The sequence below is a fragment of the Pithys albifrons genome, chromosome 13, assembly GCF_047495875.1.
Source record: "Pithys albifrons albifrons isolate INPA30051 chromosome 13, PitAlb_v1, whole genome shotgun sequence".
Lineage (NCBI taxonomy): Eukaryota > Metazoa > Chordata > Aves > Passeriformes > Thamnophilidae > Pithys > Pithys albifrons.
Genome location: NC_092470.1, coordinates 8,148,390 through 8,170,502, shown reverse-complemented (window position 1 = coordinate 8,170,502; position 22,113 = coordinate 8,148,390). Strand labels below are relative to the sequence as shown.

The window sequence follows — 22,113 nt, the reverse complement described above, 5'->3', positions numbered from 1 at the left end:
CAGGGAGAAATGTTATGCAGTTGAACTAGACTGTGGAGTATTCAATGAAAAGCAAGCAGAAGAAATGGAAGGAATATCAGTGAAGTCTTCAAACAGGAAAGAAAAAGTCTTTGGTTGAGAAGTAAAGTTGGAGAAATCTCAACATCCTTACCAGCAAATGGAGATATTTCTGGACTCGATTCCACCAGAGCCAGACCCTGTCAAATTTAGTTGTTATTTTCTGGAACAGACAAGTAAGTTGTGGGTTTTTTAGTTGCTGTGTACCACTTTAAGTTATTTTCAGAGTAGTTGCATGTTTTTGCTAAACTAGCAGTGTGAAACTATTGTAATTATTCTTTAGTATTTAAATACCACAATGCTAAATAGGGAGTCCTGACTACTCTAGAAGTTTAGTTCTGTATTACTGATCCTCTACAGGTGTTATTTTGTTGTTGAAAGGTAGTTTTCCAGACTTACAAGCTGTAACAACATGGATATAGTACCAGAAGACAGTTAAAATGTGGGTTCTTCTGGATCACAAATCAGTAGGTCAGGTAACAGCGTCTGGTGATGAAGGGGAACCCAGTGAACACAAGGGCCCTGCAGCTTTGTGCTTCACTGAGCTATGCTGACACCTCCTAGTTCAAGGGGAGAAACAGCCTTTCTTTTAAACAAAGGAAAGGAATGGAAACACCTGAGGAAGAGAAGGAAATGTTTTTGGGGGTAGAAGGTGAACCACCAGGGTCCCTCGATGTCTGTGGCTGCAGCACTGCCAAGTGTCAGTGCACGGCCCATTGGCAGCATCAGAGTCCTCCTTCCACCTCATTTGGTGGTGCAGAGGCTGAACTGGATCAGATCAGCTTTCCAGCACTGTGGGCACGCCATCATTTGCTGCCACTCACACTAAGGGAGCTGTCAACACAAAGCCTGCCTGCCTGCCTCAGAGGCAGCTCCCAGCCCAGGCAGCAAGCAGCTTGGTGCAGCAAGGCTTTGGGCAGATGTAATAATATCTGGGAAATTTGAAGACACATTTCTCTCCTTTGTCAGAGAACATAATTTATTTTTTTTTACTTTGAGAATGAGATTTAAGAATACCAATAAAATCTCTGTCAAATAAGTGATTTGAAGAAATGTCTCAGTTTTGAGGAAAGAAAGGTTTATTGAGGTTTTTTTTGTTTGTTTGGGGGTTTTTTTTAAGATTTCTCAGGGCTCTGCTGGCAGCACAGACTGTGCCAGATCTCTGTTTGTTCAGACTGGATTCTGGCTATGACTTTTAGAAGTAATGGAATTACTGAGAACTGTTGGTTTTGGACATCTGGCAAGAGCCTTATTACATTCCAGCCAGCTTATGGAGGGGGAAGCACTTGTTGGTACAAAGTGCATACTGGAAAAAGTAGTCCTTGATTCTGCAGGCTAATGCTGACTTCATCAGCTCAAATTCTAGGCTATATAAATGCAGGTAGAGATGCTTCTAGAAATTTTTTACTAATTTGCTTTAAACCTTTTTTCCTCCATGCCTAAAGTAACAGAAGAAAACACATTCTGCCCTAAGCAGCTTTTATACTGAGGGACCCTTGGACAAACTGGTAGGCACTTCATTGTGCTGCAGGGCAAATGGTGAAGCCCTAACCTTGCAAAAGCTTCTTTCTTGTTTGAAAATGAAGCAGTATGGAGGCTTTCCTCTTGATTTTTGGCAAAAGAGGAGAGAGGTAAATGAGACTGGTGGTAATAATTACCTAAGTCAACATTTGCTGTATTTATTCAATTGTTTTATTCTCATATAACTTAGAGCTAACCTACCACAGCTCTGGCTTAGGTGAACAGATGTGCAGTGCTTGCACTTATCCATTAAGCATTCTTCCCTGCTTAAATACTGAACAGATAAACTTTGTTTTTAGAATTCAAAGAGGATGTTTAATGCTGACATATTCGTATAGTACTTTTCCCCAGCTGTATTGAAAGAGCCTGAATTCTCTCATGAAAAGCTGAAGTTGACACAACCTTGATGTGTAACTTCTGTTTTCCTCAGTAATGAGAGATGATTCCTGCAGCTGACTTAGATGTGCTCTGTAGAACAAGAAATCACAAGAAATCTTTCTAAAGATGTGCCTGTCTCGAGGCAAACTTGAAAACCTTACGGACTTCTTTGTATTCTACATGCTTTGTTTTATGAAAAGTGTCAGATGTTTTAGATGGTGTGTGTTGTTGGTTTGGTGTCAGGTGCTGAGGTGTCGAGCTGCTGGTAACAGGTGGGCTTAAGATTTCAGTACTGGGGAGCAGCCAAATGGGATACAGAGGTGCTGTGTACCTCAGCAAACACAGGTTTTCTTCCATATGCCTTTAGGAAACAGCTTGGTCTGGATCTTCTGAAGTTCAAACTCAGACTTCTGTGATCTTAATTGTTTCCAGTCACAGAACTGTAAATGTGGAATTACATTGGCATTTACTTGGCTATACTTTATACTATACTTGCTATTGTACTTAAGGTTCAAAATTCTGGCTCACCAAGTTGCAAGCTTTTTATCTGATGTGTGATTTCCCCACTGGTTCACCTTCATGAACTTGGAATTTCAAAATATATGATGTTTCTCACAAACTTTTTCATTTTTTCTCTCTCTGCTTGGTATTTCAGAGGGTCTCTTTTTTCCTTAAAAGAATTAAATAGCAATTAATGTATTCATGATCTAAATATCAACAAAGCACTTTTAGTTTGTTGCAATTGGATTATTTTAATTGTATGTGTGTAAAGATGCATGTACATCAACACCATGAAGGAATAGACCTGAGGTTGATTTTAGTTTATTTTCAATAGGGTCAAAATTTGCTGGACATCTTGTGATACAGTAAATGACTGAAAGTACTTTTTCTCAACATTTTTAGACATGTTGTGAGAAGAGCTGTCACCCTTGCAATGTTTTCCTTATTCATGAGAGTTAGCACCTGAGTTATAGGCTGTGTAACTCAGATTTATTGTGTTCCTGTGCCTGAATGGGCAGTTCTCTGTGCTGTTGTAACACAGTTGGTGACAGTTGCTGTTGCCCACGGGGCTGTATTAGAATATTTTTGGCCTGGTGTATGCAGTCTTGTGACACTGGCCTTGATTTGGAGTGTATATATAAATATATATATATATATATTTTCAAGTGTGTGGTTATATAAAGCTGTTGAGTCATAACTGAAGTAACCACAGGACAATCTGCCAGTAGAATGGATTGTTCTGATGGGCAGTTTCGAGGCTTGTTGGTTAGAGCTGTTCAGTCTGACACTTCGTGGCTCAACATACAGAGGGGAACAAGCAGCACAAAGCAATTTAATAGCAGTTTAGCTCTGTGAGTGTGTGTGTTTGCTTGTGAATAAAGCTCTGAGTTCCATCCCTGCTAAAGGCTTGTTTGCTTGGTTCACTTTTGTGGCCAGGGAGGCTTCAAAACATACTCTGTGTGCACACATGTAAATGTTCATATACAGAATAACTCAGGAAGATTCTCATTTTAGTTTTTCTCTTAGAATTTTAACCTTAAATTGGATCAAAGAATAATGTTAAAACTTGTATTAATATAGAGAAATATTTTTTTCCCAGGGCAAAGAATACACTATTGTGTAGTGTTTTGAGCACCTCTATGGATTTCTAAGGAAATTCTTTTTTTTAATAGTTTAAATGCTGGTTTTTATGCTTTTCATAATTAGTTTTAGCTTGAATTGTCTGAGTAACTATACACAAATAACAAGTGCATTGCATGCAGCATTTTACCTGCAGAACTGTAAATAAGGCTCTCCTCTTTGAACTGTACCTGATGTACTTTTCTTGTAAAGATGTGTGTAGCAGTGTGAAGTTTTCTGGTTTAGTACATTTTGTGTGGGAAATGCCAGTTCCAGTTTTATTTTGAGAGGGTTGTATTGTGTTCAGAGCGTCCAGGTCATGTCAGGTCACTTTGTGTGTTCGTTGACATGATTTAGAGTCTCAGAAGCAGAGAATATGAGGAAAGAGAAGCAGGGAATTTCTGTCATTTCTCTGAGTGCTGCTATTACAGGAATTAATAACCCAGCATTGTTCTTAGGGAGTACACGGGTCTTATTGCAAGAAATGAATAGGACTGTTTATGAAATCAAGTTAAAAGTAGCAATTGCCCTTTTTAAAATAGCAAATTGTATTTAGGTAATGAGTTGAAACAAATCTAAAAAATACTTGATAGTTATGCAGGAACTGTATTACTGGTACTGACTTTTGATACTAATAAACACTTTAAAGCAAATTCAAGCTTTTCATCACTTTTCCTGAACCAGCATGTTTTTTTTTTCATTTTCTTTTGTATTTATACAATGTAAGTCTTTCATTGCATTAGAAGTTTTCAAGTGTACACTCTGAAGTTTTATTCTGACCTGAGAAAATATTGTTCTTTCAGGTAATTTTGAATGTATAGATTTTAAAGAGCTTTCTATACAGGAATTTCATTTGCTGATATGTTAGCTTACAACTAATTTATAACATTTGTCAATCTTAATCTTGATCCAAGTTTTAGTTATTGCCCAGGCAAATTGTGTACTTGCTGCACATTCTTCCCATTTGAATAATTTAGTTCTACTGAAGTTTTAATTGTGATTGCCTATTCTGTAGATAGAAATGAACTTTGTGTAGTGCATATTCTGACTATTCTTAAAATAATTTCCACAATAACAGACATACCAGATGTTTATTCTTGGCTATGTCAGATAATCACACTCTGGAATTCTCCAGGATAAACAGTGTTTTAAAAATGAAAAATTAATTTATTTACTACTATTAATAATCACTGTTGAATATTTCAAACAGATCTCACAAACTGATCTTTGCAAAGATTGATATTTGAAAGGAAGCCAGTTTTATGGGCACTCACTGAGGTAACCACGGGGGTTCAGCCCCTGCAGCACTTCCTTGGGCTTTTAAATCCCTGCCCTTACAAGCTGGAAGTTCACAGCCCTCCCTGTCATGTTATGAACCTCACTGGGCAGTGGGGAAGGGCAGACATGAACAGGTAGGAGCAGGAGAAATGTCACTTTTAGAGCCCAGGATGGGTCAGTTGTTCAGGCTGTGACACTGCTGGGCAGTACAGGGGACACTGTGAGCAGCACCCTGCAATTAAAATGATCCTGGGAAGTTTCCTGAGGGAATTGTGGAGTCCAGAGTTTGTGCCAAACAACTCTGAACTCAAGATGGTGTTTCTGTGACATGTCCATAGCTTTTCCATTCATCTGCTCTGGAGCAAAGGCACAGAAAGGGACACTGCTCTGCTATTCCCATTAGAGCCTCTGATAAGCAATTCTGTTACAGGGGAGTAACTTTCCCTTTGATCTGGAGGGATGGGGGGAATTTGGGGTTCATGTGCTGTAAGACAAACAGTACATTCTTCAAGAAACAGTATTTTGAAGTTTTTCTTTTTTTCCCCCTCCATGCCTGTACTTCCCCTTGCTTTTCCTTTGGGAGTGGATGAAGGAAAGTTCTCTACTTATGTAGTTTAAAATGAAAGTGGTTTGTCTTGTACCTAATTATAATGTTGCATCTGAATTTATCCCAATGATGCTGAAGTGGTTAGGCTATTGATAGGTTGCCCGTGTTTCATTTCTCTTCTCAATTTGATTACTGCCCTTAGCTTTGTATATTTTAGGCCCACCACATTACATCAATTGTCAAAGCTGCTTTTGGGTTTGAGTGTAATTATGGCCCCCTTGTTGTCCATATCCTTTCCCCACCCGGAGTAACAAATGTGTGGAACTGTGTCTTGTCTTTATTTATTTACCTGACTCGAGAATTTCAAGTTCTTTGTTAGAATATAAATGGTTTTATTATGTTATTGAAAACATTGTCCACTATAAAAAGAGAAATATTTTCAATTGAAAGCAACAAGAAGAGGCTGAAAACTGGTCTTAACCTATTCAAAGTTAAAATATTTAGTTGAGTATAGTATTTCTCCATCAAATACTATTTCTCGTTGCACCTCCTTACTAGAAAGTTTAGATCTAAAATATAGTTTTAGGTAATAATTGGTATTAAACTTCACAATAGACCTTTGCAATATATGGCCTAATGGTAGATTGATTTGTTTGTGTGTCTAAGATGCAAAACACAATCAACACTGTTATGGTTTGTGATGTAGGTTTTTTGTAATTGATTTCAGCTGCTGAATCTTATCTGAAGGAATATCATTACTCTGAAACAAAATTGGATAAAGAAGCTATAAAAGATAGAAACTCATACCTTGAGTACCTAGTATAACAATCCAAAATGTGATTTTTTTTGTCAAATCATTTATTTGATCAACATCATAGCAGATGGTAACCCTATAAAGTATATTACCGTGTTTACACAAACATTAGAGCCTGTGTCTCCTGAAATAAGTTTTAAATATGGTCTTCTTTGTCTTATGCCTGTGAGAACAACTTACAATCAAACTGAAATGAAAGATCTAGTTTTTTTATTAGATGAAAGTTTTGACCCATTTCTTCAGAATGAATACATATGTCAAAGTAATGAGGCAACAGGTTGTTTCAGCTTTTCTTTTAGAAGAGCTTCAAATACTCACAGTGGCATCATAAAAGTGACATTAAGCAAAGCCTTTTTAGAATTCAATGCCTAAAGCCAGAAAGCATCCTCATGCCTTGTCCCTCTCTTCCTGAGGTGAGTGAGGAGCGCTCAGCCTTGCCTGCGGGGCCTTGGGCTGGTGGGTTTGGACTGTGCTGTGCCTGCTGGCCCAGGGCAGGGCCGGTGGGTTTGGGCTGGGCTGGCCCAGGGCAGGGCCGGGGGGTTTGGGCTGGGCTGGCCCAGGGCAGGGCCGGGGGGTTTGGGCTGGGCTGGCCCAGGGCAGGGCCAGTGGGTTTGGGCTGGGCTGGCCCAGGGCAGGGCCGGTGGGTTTGGGCTGGGCTGGCCCAGGGCAGGGCCGGTGGGTTTGGGCTGTGCTGTGCCTGCTGGCCAGGGCAGGCCGGGGGGTTTGGGCTGGGCTGTGCCTGCTGGCCAGGGCAGGGCCGGTGGGTTTGGGCTGGGCTGTGCCTGCTGGCCAGGGCAGGGCCGGGGGGTTTGGGCTGTGCTGTGCCTGCTGGCCAGGGCAGGGCCGGGGGGTTTGGGCTGTGCTGTGCCTGCTGGCCAGGGCAGGGCCGGGGGGTTTGGGCTGTGCTGTGCCTGCTGGCCAGGGCAGGGCTGATGTCCCGCCGTGATGCTGCAGGTGCCCCAGTGTGGTGGCTCAGGGTGCTTGAGCCAACACCACTGACTAATCACCCCCTCATTAAAGTACAGCGGATCTGCCACAGAAACAGTTGGGTTTGATTGAGAACTATGACATCATGAGTCATTTTGATTACTTTCTGTCTTCAATGCCTACTAAAAAAGGAAGTAGGGATAGAACCTCCTTGTACTTCCGTCTGCCTGAACACGTGTCTGTGTTGTTGGACCTTTATAACAATACACAGTTGTTCAATTTCTGTCTTTTTTGCATTGCCTATAGAGGTTGAGAATAGCACAACCCTTTGCCATGTAGCACGTGTTTTAGTGCTCTGCTGTCACATCTCTCCTTTGCCTTTTAACATCCATGTTGAATTCCTGGATACTGGAATTGGCCACCATGCTTCCTTATGGAAGATATTGTACCAAGGTGATGATCCCTCTAGTTCCTCCATTCTCCTTTGCATTTCCCAGGAAAACACTAGGACTCTTTTCATGACACTTTTGCTCTGAGACTTTCTTTAATTTATTACCATAGATGACTTTGTGTTCTTTCTTACTGAGTATTTCCCACTTCAGGAACTTCCCATCCGAAGGGTGTATCTTATGGTCGTGCCTCATTCACACTGAGTTGCCTTTGGTTGCATTAAAGTATGTGTTGGTTGGTTGTGCCTAGCCTGTGAGAAATTGTCTGGGTCTGTCTCAGTGTTTGGTTGGTTTTCCTCTGTTGTCCATGGAAGAACACATTAGTGAACAAACCAGAACAGGCTCCTTGAGTGCCATCAGAGACACGTATCTGATTTTCTGGTTGAGCGTTGCTGCCTGACTGGGTCTCCTCTTGTTTGATGTCTTATATTGATGGAGACCAAGGGCAGCAGGGACATCGTTCCAAGGCAAATCCAGATGTCAAGCAGCAGTAACTCAGATTGCTGGTGTTCTGTGTGCAGTGTATGATTTTTTTTCTTGTAGCCTTCACAGGGGATTTAAAATATGAGAGCGTGTTCCTTGTGTGCAAGTTTTGTTTAGCAGGTACATTTAGATGTTTGAGGTTTTTAAGAAGAAAAATTGCTGCATGAAAAGGAGAGAAAAGACACCTGGCAGCGAAAAGCAAGTGTGTTGGTACTGCTGACAACTCTAGCTAACTGTACTGGGCTTTTTTAGAAGAAAGAATTCTGGAAGTATTGAGAAATTACTTTTCCTCCCAATGTAAACTGTTAGATTTTGTGGTTTAGAGCATTTTCTTTAAACAATTTATTTGCATAATTCAAATGGTCGAATTAAAATACAAGAATTTTTAGCTGTACATGTGCTGATTTAGCAGAACCTTAACATAAGTCCTTATGTCCTACTGACTCAAATTTTTAAATGAGTAGCATGTTTTACTGATCAGGGGTCACGCATCTGAACACTCTATGCATAACCATTATCAACTGACATATTTCCCCAAATGGTTGATATGATGTGCTGTGTCTTAAACTTTCCCAAGGACTTTGTCTTGCAGTAAGATATATTTCTTTCTCCCCACCCCACATATGTCTCTTTTGCAACTAAAGCACTGCAAGACTTGTTATGATAATCACTGGATTACTAGCGCTGTTGTTTCTGGCAGAAAAGAGTCAATTGTGCCAAAAGATTACTTTTGCCTTTGTCAGTGCCAGCCACGACTCTTTACTCAGCTCCTGGACCAGTTACAATGAAACAACAACAATGCTGTCAGCTGCAAAACGCAGCGAACTTCCCCAAACTGCTGGCTCAATAGAGTGGTGGGGTTGCGTTTTCAAAGGATGTTTTTAACCTGGAGGATCTTTCCTGCAGGACACAAATGGTGTCTGTAGTTTTTATGTGGGTGATTATATTGTACTTTCAGTTTAACAGTCCCTTCTGCAGGCTGTCTTTGTCGAAACAGTATTTTATAGCTTCATAAAGGACATTTCTTAAGGAAAGAATTATTAGAATGCCAGTAGCCCATAGGTAGTTATTTAAAGTATTACATTTTACTTTGTAGTATGACCAGTCTGAGAAATACTAATGAAAATGTTATACTTGCAGTACAAAGTTAGGATTTAGAGATGATTGTATGGAGTAACTTGCACTCTACTCTTACTTGTAAATTGTGACACTTAGTTTTTATTTATAAATTATGATGTTATAAAGCTTCATAAATAGTTTATATCACATAAAGAATTTATGCTGTATATCAAAGCTCTTTATGAGAAAAGTTGATGTGACGGGGAAGTGATGGGTTGTGTTTTGGAGGCTGAAGTGCATGGAAGTCTGCAGTTAGGATGGAAGTTCCACACCTCAGAAAAAAATGTAGTTGATACAGATAATCAGGAACCTAATTGCTAGAATAGCAGCCTTATCCAATATGAAGGAATTTGCCGTAGGTACTTTTGTAATTTGTTTTTAGGGAATGTGTTTTAAAGATGCTTTGGCCAATTGAATTTGAATAGAAATTGACTTCAATATGGGATATGTATTCTGATACCGTGTTTAAAGATCTCCCTATTTTTTCCTTCCCCTTTCTCTGGTGAGCTGTAACCTGGATTTGCATAAAAGGAACTGATTCTAAAAGAACCGTTACAGAGTGTAAAAAATATTACTGTTTTAGTAGGGCAGGCACCATGAGTCTCTGTGGGCTTTTAAAGTCATAGAAATATAACCAGTCTGTCTTGCCTTTCTTCCCCCTTATGCTAAAATATCTTGTGTGTCATGTGAAGGCCAAGGAGGGGAAATAATTTTGCACATTTTACAATACTTAAGCAAGAGACAAGAGCAGAGAGTAGATAACAAGTATACATTTCACAGTATGTGCTGCAATCTTCAGTGCTTAAGATGCAGGATAAATCGGGCTGTGCAGAATGCCACGATGTTCGCATCGTTGTGCTTGTTTTGTTACTCATGCTAATTTCTTATGGATTGGGTAGGACAGACACTGCAGATTGGCAAATCTTCTTGGCTTTTTATGCTCCTGTTTTCAGCAGCTGCAGGTGTCCAAATGAGCAGGTTCCTCTGTAGCCAGCCTAATTAACAAGGAAACTGTTCATCTTAAATTTGGTTTTCAGAAATGCTGCTTTAAGTATGTGGAAGCAGATGAATTTGCTTTAAGTGCATGGAAGCAGATGAATGTTCTTTCAGGTTGCATCAGAGAACATTGTTTTTGCTATCATTTCTTATAGGTCTGTATTTTTCTTTTTATTCCCAGGTATGGATGAGCGAACAGGTGCCACATCCTGGGGAACAAGCGGTCAGCCAAGTCCTTCATATGAGTCTTCAAGGGTAAGATGTCCACGATATAATTCATATTCAAAGTTTATGGGAATCTACAATGTAAAATTGGCAGATGATTTGGCAAAGTTTTGAAGGTTAAACTCCTTTAAATACACAGGTTAGCATCTTCTAGGTACTTTAATGACTTTGGGCTATAATAGTGATTCAGATTTGTAAGGCTAAAATATATGTGGTTAAGAATTCATGAAAATAAACCATGCATAACTGTATACTTGAATGAATGATGATCATGAAAATGAAGAGGTCTTGTTACTGAGGAGCAGATTTATTTGAAAAGTGTAGGGAATGCTTGCCTCTCCATTAACATTACCCAGCTACAGTATGTGCTGTGTCATGATGCTGAAAAGAGGCTTCTCTTTTAAACACCTTCCTTCTGTTCTTGTTTCAGCTTCATCCATCCTGCTTATTGAGCTGAAGGCTTTTGATAGTATCTAATATCCTAAAACAGCATTACCCTTTTAAAGCCCAACTCAGTGGTCAAAAGCAAGCCTTACCCCCGTAACTCACATTCCCTTTCCTCTGCTCTGTTTTGGTTTATGAATATCTGCTCCCGAAAAGCCAAAGAGCTGAGTACCTGAACTGGAAATACACTGCACACCTGATGTTCTGATTTCAGTGCATTTGAGCCAGAGCTGTGTTCCCATTTGCATCTCTGCAGCTTTCCTGTGCCATGGAATGGGATGGGCAGACTGCAGGGTCTTGTTCAGCTCTCTGGATACTGTTAAAGCCTCTGCCTGACTTTGGAAGACAGCAATAGAAAGATTTACCATGAAGTCCTGATTTTTCCATTGATCATTAGTAAAGGAATTATAATAAATGTAGGAGTGCTTTATGGTTTGAAGAAATATTTCTGTACAAGGTGGAAATTAGTCATTCTTTTAAACATCCTTCATGACTGGAGGCATGAAGCCCAGCCTTCAAATCCCTCTTCTATTTTGAAATTATTCAGCTTTAAGTAACTCATATTCTGCTTGTAAATGTGTGGTGTTTTGACAATCATTTATGATGTTGCTGATTAATTTTAATCGATCATGAGTTAAGCTGACCTAACTGGAATTTGAGCCTGTGATGCATTGGCTGTGTGGCTGTATTAATCACAATTTTTTTTCTGTGAGAGGATCAGCCAGCTAACATTCCAGGAATGTAAAGTCAGTGAGCCTTGTGTGTTAGCTTTTTTACCCCTTTTTTTATATTTCATGAGGCAATAAAGAATAGCAGTCTGGAATGTCATTTAAATGACAACAGTTTGCTTTTTAAAGAAAACTCAATTTCTTTTTACAGGAAAACTCCATTCCTGTGTTCTCCACAGAAAAGTGAACACTAAAAATATATATACAAAGAATATAGACTTGGTAAAGATTAAGAGGCACGAATTAATTTGTCCCATGGTTATGGTCTTCTGCAAAAAAGGTGGAACACAGGAATTTCTCTTCTGTACTGAATTCACTGAAAAAGCACTGGACTTCATTTACCAGTCTAAATCAAGCTTGCATGCATAAATTTTGGGTATGATGTATGGTCTTTGGTTTTTGGTTTTCTTTCAGCTAATGAGGCACATTACTGATTGGGAATTTTGAGTAACAAGAACTTCTGACTACTCCCACATAGGCTGCCAGAGCAGATGTCTCTGAGGAAGAGCTAAAATGAGTGTGTGGGTCTGTATTGTAAGAATATAGATCAGCTTCTCAGGAGGCAGAGTAAATGATACACAGCTTTTAACATTCATAGGTTGTTCTCTGTGTTGATTAACATGGAGTTTAAATAAGTTATAATTGTCTTACACGTTCAACTTCTAATCCAGTGCTCTTCCCCATGATTTCAATACAGGATGTTATTCTTGTCCTAATTGTTCTTACTACTTGTCTGTTTACAGGAAAATGGCAGTCTTCATGGAAAAAGCTCAGACCTCTCTACAGACATAGAAAAGTTGAAATCTCAAGAGGTACCATTTATTCTTTTTATATTGTGTGTGATTTTTCAAAAAATTTTTTAAAATCCATGTTCAACCTCCTACTGGAGTTTTCCTTTAAAGGTCACAGCAAAACTGTTTAAGAATTTAGATCGTTGGCTCAGTATTGGTTGGAATTTCCAAAGGCAGGGAAAGACAAATTTTTCAGCTGAATGGCATTGGAATTTTGTGATGGTTTGGTACATACCTGTTAAAGGCTAATGAAAAAAGATGGTGCAATCGTGGCTAAAGGATGTCTGTCTTGGCCAACTCCTGCCAGAGGTCTGTTCAGGTCAGTGCAGAGGGTTTGATTGTGACCAGCAACGATGCTTGATCAAAGAGTGTAAGTTTAGGGCAAATATTTTGCCCCCTTTACAGTGTACTCTCCTAGCAAAGCCCCAGTTCCTGGGACTTGGATTTCCTGGACAGAGTCACCCTTTGGGACATGGTTCTCACACCTGTTGATGAACTCCCTTTCTGTGACTTGGGAATTTTTCTGACTTCAGTTACAGTTTTGGCAATAATTACAAGCATTTTGTGCCAAAAATATTGATGTTTCTCCTTCAGGTGTGCTGACCAGTGATTTAACTGATTTCTACCATGTTCCTGTGTTCTGAATAGTAACAATTGCTTGTTATTGATGTACTTCATAATTCTTTTCCTCACAAACATCTCTGTTTTTCCTGCCCTTTATATGTTTTCCTCAGCCAAACTGAAGAATTGTAATCTATTGATATCTGCTCTTACACCTTCTGACCTGTGGTTAGTTCTTGGTGCCACTCTCTGAATCTTTCTGCTTCTCCTGGGAAACTTTGGCGTTGGGGTGATTGTGGCTGTGTGCACTGGTCAGGATGGGGAAACACCAGAAATTTCTGCCTGACATAACGATACATTCATTTGCTGTTCCTTTCTTACTCATTACAAAGTTGTGCATTTTTTGACTGTCACTGAGATCTGAAGTGATACTGTTTTAAAATGTGTAGAAAAATATTTTTCTCTTACATTGTACAGCAGTTACTGCATTTTTATGACACTGAGTTATTTTTTAGCATGTTTATTTTGTGTTTATTTACACAATTTTATCTGCTCTTTTATTACCAATTTCATGGACAACTTGCTTTTCAACTCTGCACTAACATTTAGTTAAGATTATTTTAAATTTTTTTTGTTATCAGCAAACCTTACTATGTTGTTGTTCACCCAGTCTTTTTGATTTATTCATAGCATTGTTGACCAGTGTTGGTGTGGGCACAGTTTTTTGGGGAAGTGGGTAAACATTGGTAACTTTTCACTGTGAAAACTAGATATATATCCCTGTGCTTGGGGTGGGGTGTTTGTTGTGTAATTTAATATGTTGATCAATAATTAATTCAGAAAACCGTCTCTCATATTGGACAGAAGTTTATTTTGTTTTAAGAGTCTTTGGTAATACTTATTAAAAGCAAACCCCATTCTTATTTCAGTAGTGTTTTAAAATAATGTTGAAGACTAGGAAACCTTAAATAGGAGCCTTGTGTTTTTGTTACCTAATAATGTTAAATGGTGTTCTAACACCGGAAGAGCAGTGGGTGTTTGTGTTTCAGTTGGCTGTGATCTTATATTTGTGACAAGGTACAAACTGAGACATTAGTGACTTCTGTGTGCAAAATCCCCTTTGCATAGGCCAAAGGTTTTGTTAGAAAAATGAATAAATTGGAAAGATATCTCTTGGGGGTGGGAGAAGAGAAGAGCCAGGCAGCTTTATCGTTTGTAGGAATGATTCAGCGATGGTAGTTAGCGAGTCAGTGGAGTTCTGATAGTGCTGATGGTCTCCCAAGTGCTTGAATGATTGTGCTGAAGTCCATGACAAGTTTGTCTGTTTTGTGGTGCTTGTTTTCCTTCTTGGTTTTACACCCATATGTGCAGCACTGGTGGGTTTTCAGTGCATGTCTTTGGCTGATGGATGCAAGTCTCTCCCTTATCTGAGTGATACAGAGATGGAGAGATTTTTGTAAGTGTTCATAGTCCTTTGCATTGGAGGAGACGCTGGCTCTTGCTGTGTGTTGCAGGGGAAGGTAAAGCTGCTGTTTGGAAGTTGCTCTCCTGAGCTCTTTGCAGCAGATTCTGAGGTGCTTGACTCAAGTTCTCTGTGGTGCACAGTAACACATCGCCCTACAGGGCTTGAATGTGTTGTCCTTCTCTTGTGAGATGATGCTGGAACTTTGCAGCTTCCCTGCTGTATTTGGGAGTTGTAATTTATACTCATAATGTGGCAACAAATTGGTATAATGACTTTTTTGGGGTACGCATTGTGTTGTAATTAAGCATTTCTCCCCTAGTTGTTGCGGTGTGGCTGATGGTTGCTTTTATTTCACGAAGGATAATGCTCTGCCAGGTTTTCTTTCCTTGTGTTGAGTTTGTTATAACACGCCTTTGACATAAAAGGACCAAGTTAGTTTTTGATCTCCTTAGATTACTGTCTCCAAATCGAGCATATCTGAAATATTTTCACAAGACATTTCCTTGCTGGAGAGTCTTTTTTTATATACACATATAATAGTTTTAACTGTTAAAAATTTAGCATAAATTAGCTGAGGCATTTTTCTTCCAAAATCTGAACTGTGTGTGTTCCAAAAACTTCCAGCATGTACATTGTGCTAAAAGCTGTGAGTGTACCTTTTAACCCGATTTAACACAGACCCCAGCTCCAGTACTGGGTATGCAGTTTATCCTCCTCTTCATTTATGTAACTCGGCTCTGTATCGACTTGAAGTCAGAGTTGAACTGATCAAAATACCACTGTTAGATTTAGGTGGTTTTGTAGTATCAGGCAGCAGGTTGTTCCCTCTACTGTCTGTGAAATACTCAGACATGAATTAGAACCTGCAATGCCCAAACTACTCCCCCCTGCCCCCAGGTAGCACTTCTAATTTGCCAGGAAGTAAAAAAGTAGTAATGAGATAGCTGGTTTTGAAATAGTATTTTATACATCTTAATCTCAGGTACATAACAAGAAAGGAAGCTGTTAAATAGCAAAACAAGGCAAGAGGGACACAAACATACAGTAAGTGTTAACAAGTCTGTTGTATTTGTGTCCTTTTTGTCCTTGTTGATTTTCTTCAGGGAAGGGAAGTGTTTGGTGGTTCTGCTGCTGGTTATTTGCTCTTCCTGATGTATTCTATAAGTTAGCAGATGATTCACTGTGGAGTCAAAGCCCAAGTTAAATATTCCATATTCACTGCACAGGACACTTGCAAATGCAGCATACTTTGTAATCTGATTTATGAGCAGCACTTCTCAAAGCAAGTTCTGATTTTTAAGTTCTGAGTGCTTTAGTTAGGTTTTCAAGTATTGTCTTAAGCTTTTATTGTTAGTCTGTTGGCTATACTTGTTTTATTTTATTTCCTGGTTTATAGCTTAGATAAGAACTAGAAAAATCTGGTTTCCATCATATGAATTTTTCATTTCAGCTATATTGGAGAAGTGGATCGTTTGGTTGTGGTTTTTGTTTTGTTTTATTGCCACTACCTATCATATTGGAATTAGCGTTGGACTCTGTTTGCAAATTAGTTTTCCATGTGGCCAGGGAATTGACCTGTTACATATCATGTTGATATTTATCTCACAGGACTTCAGAGGTGTAATTGGCTATTGGGTTTAGCTGTTTAAAATCAGATTTGTCATTCACTAAGTTAACTTTCTGGAAATGGATTTAGAGCTGGAGAAAAGGGTGATTATTTAAAAATAAACAAATTTCAAGAATAAACAACCCCCCCCATGATTTCCATTGTTCTCCTATTCCATTTCTGCATGCATAGTTTTCATTTATTTCAACTTGATATGTGAAAAGAAGCTAATGAATATTTTTAAAGCTTTGTTATGTAAGTTACAGTGACACTTGGAGGACACTTGTGAAAGCTCTCTGGCCTTTTCCCAATAACATGTGGAATTTGGGGTGGTGATACTGCTTTTTACCCCCCATGTAGCAGCTGACCACACAACATACAAAACTGCATTTTTCTCTTTGGGATATTGTAGTTGAATGATAGTGAAAGGGAATAGGAATTAAAGCAGGAAAGGGGAGCTAGAAAGCTCCTTGTTTCTGGTGCACTTTCATGATCTCCACCAGCAAACTGCATTCAGCCCTCTGTTTAATAAGTGTTATACGAGTTTGTTACACAGGCAGGGAGGTGGGGTGGGAGCTCTGCCTGCTCTGCCAGGCAGGGCAGGGAGATGGGGTGGGAGCTCTGCCAGGCAGGGCAGGGAGGTGGGGTGGGAGCTCTGCCAGGCAGGGCAGGGAGGTGGGGTGGGAGCTCTGCCAGGCAGGGCAGGGAGGTGGGGTGGGAGCTCTGCCAGGCAGGGCAGGGAGGTGGGGTGGGAGCTCTGCCAGGCAGGGCAGGGAGGTGGGGTGGGAGCTCTGCCTGCTCTGCCAGGCAGGGCAGGGAGGTGGGGTGGGAGCTCTGCCTGCTCTGCCAGGCAGGGAGATGGAGATGTGGAGAAGTGTTCGCTTCCTGGCACATCAACAGGGCTCAGCTCAGCCTTGTAGCTGTGGATCAACAAATGGGTGAAGTGGTGTACGGGGTGTGGGGAGTCTCCCACTGTCATCCATACACTCCATACTTTGTGAAATCATTTTGTTCATTGCTTGGAAGCAACACTGTTCCCACTGATGGTTTGCTGAGAGATTGTTACACCTGTGACAATGTGGCATTCCTTTGTGTTCAGTTGCGACCAGTGAATGTAGTGTGAGTGATCCTCAAGGCAAAAAGGAACATTTCTCTGCCTTGGATTAATTTTTACCTGGCTTTATTTTTGCACCACTTTCCTGGTCTGTGTGTTCAATAGACCCAGCCAGGTTTTGGCTCCGTGGTCTTTCCACTTGGAGTCACTGACAAATACATGGATTCAGTGGCTGAAAATACTCTTTAAAAAAAAAAAAAAGAGGCTGTTTGCTTCCGGACACCAACATGATCACATAATCCATAATCTTTTAAATTCGCTAGGACACCTTGGTATGGCTGTTTCCCAGAGCCTCCTGTCTAATCTTCAGTCAGTGACTCAGCACAGTGTTCCTGGCTGTAGTCAGGCTCTCCGGTTGGTCTGTCTGTCTGCCTCTCACCATCTGTGTCTTGCTTTCTCTCCCCACTTCCCCCACTTCTTGTGTTTTTTTTCTGCCTTGTTTGTCTTTAGAATTCTCAGATTGGTTTGGAGAGGCAGATAATCCAAAATAAAGTGGATTTCAGCAGTAGATTCACTGTCATTCATTTACACATTAGTCATTTGGATGACTGTTGTCTGATTCATAAGACCATTGCCAAATTTAGCTTGCAAGGGACCTCAGTATTCCTGAGCTTTAAACAATTAATATTTGTTATTTAAAGACAGCCAAACTATAACACTGAAGGAATTGAAAGCAGCATTCATTTAATTTAATCTTTTGGTCTGTAGCCATGTCCAACTGTGAAGTCAACCATTCATTTTACTGGAATTTTAATGTCTTAAGTTTAAAGGCAATAATTGAGCTATATTGTAAGTTGCTAAAATGCAAATATGTGCTTACTGATCTGGCAGCTTGGTTCTGAGCCTTAGCTTTTGGTCTGTTCCCAGGGACTTGTGTAGGAGAGGGCTTGGGAATAGGGGAGGATAAACAAACAAACAAAAAGCCTGTTATCTCTGGTTTAGTGGACTTGAGCAAATGAAATGCTGTGGAGTAGTAAACTGTACAGGGAGAAGCTATTCTGTGAACTCAATAAATGCACAGGGAAATGTGTGCCAGGTAGTTACAGCATCTCCTTCATTTTTCAGATTTTTCCCTAAAGTGGAAACAAGATGTTGTACTTATTTAAAAACAAAACCAAAAAGCTCACAACTTGAGTTAGGGTCAGGAGTACAGTTTTGCTTATGCATGGAGAAGTCCTGGTGTGATCTCAGAAAACAATTAATAAGGAACAATAGTTTTGTGTTTTTGAAGTGGAAGTAAAAGGGAGAGGATGAATCCTACAGAGGACCTTGAAATAGTGCAATGGAAAAGGTAGGAACAGTGAACTGGAGAAGCTTTTTGATTTGTTCTTAGGTGAGTTCTGTAATTAACCCAGACAGACTTTTAATGGTCATTGAAAGACATGGAGTTTTGGGAGGTAATTACTACTTTATTTGTAAAATGGGGCACAGACTCTTTGTATCAGGCATTCTCTTTTGGCTTGGTAGGGTAAACATGCCTTGTAAGGAAGGTGTTTTCTCTGGCTGATTTGGTTGATGGGGTTTTTTTTCCATTTTGTCTTCTGGGTCTTCTAGAATATGTTCTGTAAGATCATTTTCAGTGTTCTATATGCAAGTATTGATGATTTTGTAAATAGTCTCAAGTTTTTAATTGGTTTGGCTGTGTTAGCCTGGAAAATCCTCCTGATACAGACAAAGCTTGAATTGGTTGGATGCTCTGGGTAAGATGCCCAGAAGAGGTAGGAATGCAAACTGTTCTAGTTGTGGAGTTTTGTAATTGGTGGACTTAATTTATTGGAATGCTGAGAGAACATCACTCTAATGCAATGAAATACCTGAAAAACTACTAAAGGTAGAGCATTCAAAGTTGAGACTGCCTTTACTACTCAGAGCATTCAACACTGATAGTGCCTTCACTCCTCAGTTAAATTGCAGCACTCATTAGAAGCAGCCTTTCAGTTGCATTTCATGACAGGTATTATTAGTAGACAATACTATGTCGCTTTTATTTGTAGATGTGTCTGACTTGGTCTTTCTGATCACACACACAGTCAGACTGAAATCCAGGGAGAGGCCTGTGCAAAATGAACAGTGGAAACAGTACAAAATGCTGTAAGGGAACAGTTAACCCCAATTACACTTTATTTGGGCTATAACAGTATAGAAAGAGAAGTTTTGTCTTCCTTTGGGAAGGGTAAAGCTTGCTTTTGTAATAGCTATATAAGAGCCTGGAACAAACAAGATGGTTTTGAGTTCACAGGTATGGCATCTAATCATTAAAATCAGTTTGCTTTCTGTAAACAGAAAAGTGCCCTGAGCTATCTGCACTCCCTTCAGAACAGGGTGCTTAGAGCAGAAAATAAATTTGTCCAGTAGCTCCTGTTTTGCAGACTTCTTGCCAGTTATTTGCTCAACACTCCAACTGTGCACTCTGACGTGTGCTAATCCATTGGAGTGTTTGCTGAGGAGCCTCGGTGGCAGGAATGGGGATGTGCACTCAGCAGGGAGTGTCTCCTTCCAGCCTTCCTGCTTAAACCTGCCCTGCAGGGAACAGTAGGTAGAAATGCTCCACAGGGCTTTGGAAGCCCACCTGTGGTCCAAAGAATGACATCACCAATGGAGTATGTACTAAAAGCTCTTCCCAAGAGGGAGAGTAACTTTTGGCATGACTGATCAGTTCCTGTTTCTGCTTGGAGCCTGTTTCGTTCCACCTGCCATCAGGAGAGCTTCGCTAGATTAGTCTTCAAAATTGCTGTGAACTAAGATTTCCTTCCTTTCTCAGAAAGGAAGAGTGAAATTTGTCAGTGGATATTACTGAGTCTTTAAAACATAGATTTGCAAATGGGGTCTGATAGAAATCCATATAAATCCCCCCCACCACCTTGTGTTGCTGTTGCCATGAGGGATCAGTTCAGGTGCCAGCCAGTGGTGTTTGCTCTTTGTCACACAGTCACACAGGTGGGAGGTATCTTCTAAAAAACCACTATTCTTTATTGATATTGCAGATAGACTTTTTAAGGCTCTCAACTGTGTCCTTCTTTAAACAGTAAATACCTGTTGTCAATTTGCACTATCACATTTATTAATTACATTTTTAAAGCCATGATTTTATGACCCAAAGATTCCAGTAGCTTTTCAGAAGCTACTGGAAGCTTCTGAAGTTTTCATCTATGACTGATTACAGCTCTTTCCAGTAGTAGAACTTTTTGCTGTTTATTATGTAGGTTAACAATACAGTTGCAAAAGCAAAGATTGGTATCAGGAATGCAATTTTATTTGAAGTACAGCTTAAATGTGGAGAATGCTCAGAAATAACTCTGTGTAATTTAAATCACTGTCCTTGGAGCTTTTCTGATTTTGCTTAATTTGCTTTTGTCAAGTGTAAAAGTTGGTTGTTAAATCAAAACTGCACGTGTTTGTGGTTACTTCATATTTGTTTAGTGTGGGTGAGTTATATGTGGGCATCAGCCCTGGGTTTCTGATCCCAAACAAAACTCTGGTGCTTGAGTTGGTAATCCATAACTCAATCCTCAGACTGAATAATTGGTGTCAGGGATGGTGACCAAGGTAAGAGCTCTTTAACTTGGTCTGCTGTAGATGAAGGCTTAGGCTACAATTTGCACAAGTGTAAATTCTGTAATGGCAAAGAGTGAAATGCCCAACACAATTAATTTTAGTTGGGAATTGCATTAAAGTACAGAAAAACAACTCTATTTAAAGGGCTGGCATATGCTGTGGTACATTTCCCCTCTGTGTACTCAATGTTCTGTTTTCAATGGCTTGGGTGTTGTGAGGGATAACTTGGAACGTTTTCCAAGTAGATAAAATAGTTGATTTGTCTAGTGGTGTAGAAATATAAGTTGGATGCTGTGGAAACTGGCTGCAAGTGCAGTCTGGGAAACAGAGGGCATATGAGATGAACATGACGTCAAGTATTCTTTGAAGGAATTTTGATGATAGAAAGGAGAATATTCCTTTCTGTGTAAGCCACCCACTCAGTTCTCCAGGGTCTCTGTTTTATGGGGGAATATGCAATATTAACATGGGGAGGAGCATTAATAATCCTGTGCATTCAGTTGATTGTGTTGCATGATGTGTGACTGTGTATGAAACAAGCCTTACTCTGGTCACATTTTCAGTAGTTTTGTTTTTTAGTCTGTAAATAAGGATGTCTTGAAGATTTCAATTTCTGGGGTTCATCTGGGCACCACTTTCTGAATGTCTGAGATAGGGATCCTCCTTTATCACTGATAATCTCCTTCACAGTCTTTCTTTTAAAAATAAAATATAATGAAGGTATTCCTTTAAGAAAAAGGTTTTGAAAAAACCAGCCACAATGATGAGTACAAGCAAATAGGAAGGTACCTGCTCAGGAACTCTGTTTTTGGTCTTGTGTTTGCAAATTTTTGTTTCTTTATTCAGCAGATTTAATTTCTTTCTTGTTTCACTTCAGCATAAAAATAACCCACATGTGGTGACCTTAGCTAGGAGCCACTGCATTTCCTCAGCAGCTGCTGCTCCACGCTGCTTGTCTGACAGACAGGGCTGGGTCCTGCTTTCCAGAGGACACCCTTGTGGTCAGAACCAAGTTGTAAATGTCACTAAGATTGTTTCTGAGTGCTGCTCACATGTGTATCGGCAATCCTGGAGCAGATAGTCAGCCAAGGATCCACAGGGGCTCCAGCACATCCTCTGGGAACCGCTGGGCTGTGCCCACACCCCGGAGCAGCAGCAGCAGCGGCGGCTGGGCCGGCACTGAGCCCTCTGAGCAGCCCGTTGGCAGCACTGGCAGCCCCTGCAAAGACAGGGAGCCTGTTCCAGCCCATTAATGGTGTCTGGAACGTGAGCCCGCGGTCTGAAGAAATGATAAATGTTCAGTGATTGATGATTTTATAGTCCCAGGGCACTTGGGGTGGTTTCTGGTAGCTGTGAACAATTTTGCCTCCTCTCTTAATTAGGCCTGAGCTTGAGATTTCTGAACAAGAAGTGACTTAGCGTGAATTGTAAGATA

The 22,113-nt window shown here is 40.1% G+C and overlaps 1 protein-coding gene across 8 annotated transcripts in view; it reads left to right on the top strand.

Annotated features, from left to right (window-relative positions):
- Window positions 1-22,113, top strand: part of TCF12 (transcription factor 12) — a 161,543-nt gene that overhangs the window by 32,466 nt on the left and 106,964 nt on the right. For all 8 annotated transcript variants that reach the window (XM_071568372.1, XM_071568374.1, XM_071568375.1 and 5 more), the window contains 2 exons: window positions 10,371-10,444; window positions 12,330-12,398. In XM_071568372.1, the coding sequence (XP_071424473.1) occupies window positions 10,371-10,444; window positions 12,330-12,398 (143 nt within the window). The remainder of the gene's footprint in view (window positions 1-10,370; window positions 10,445-12,329; window positions 12,399-22,113) is intronic.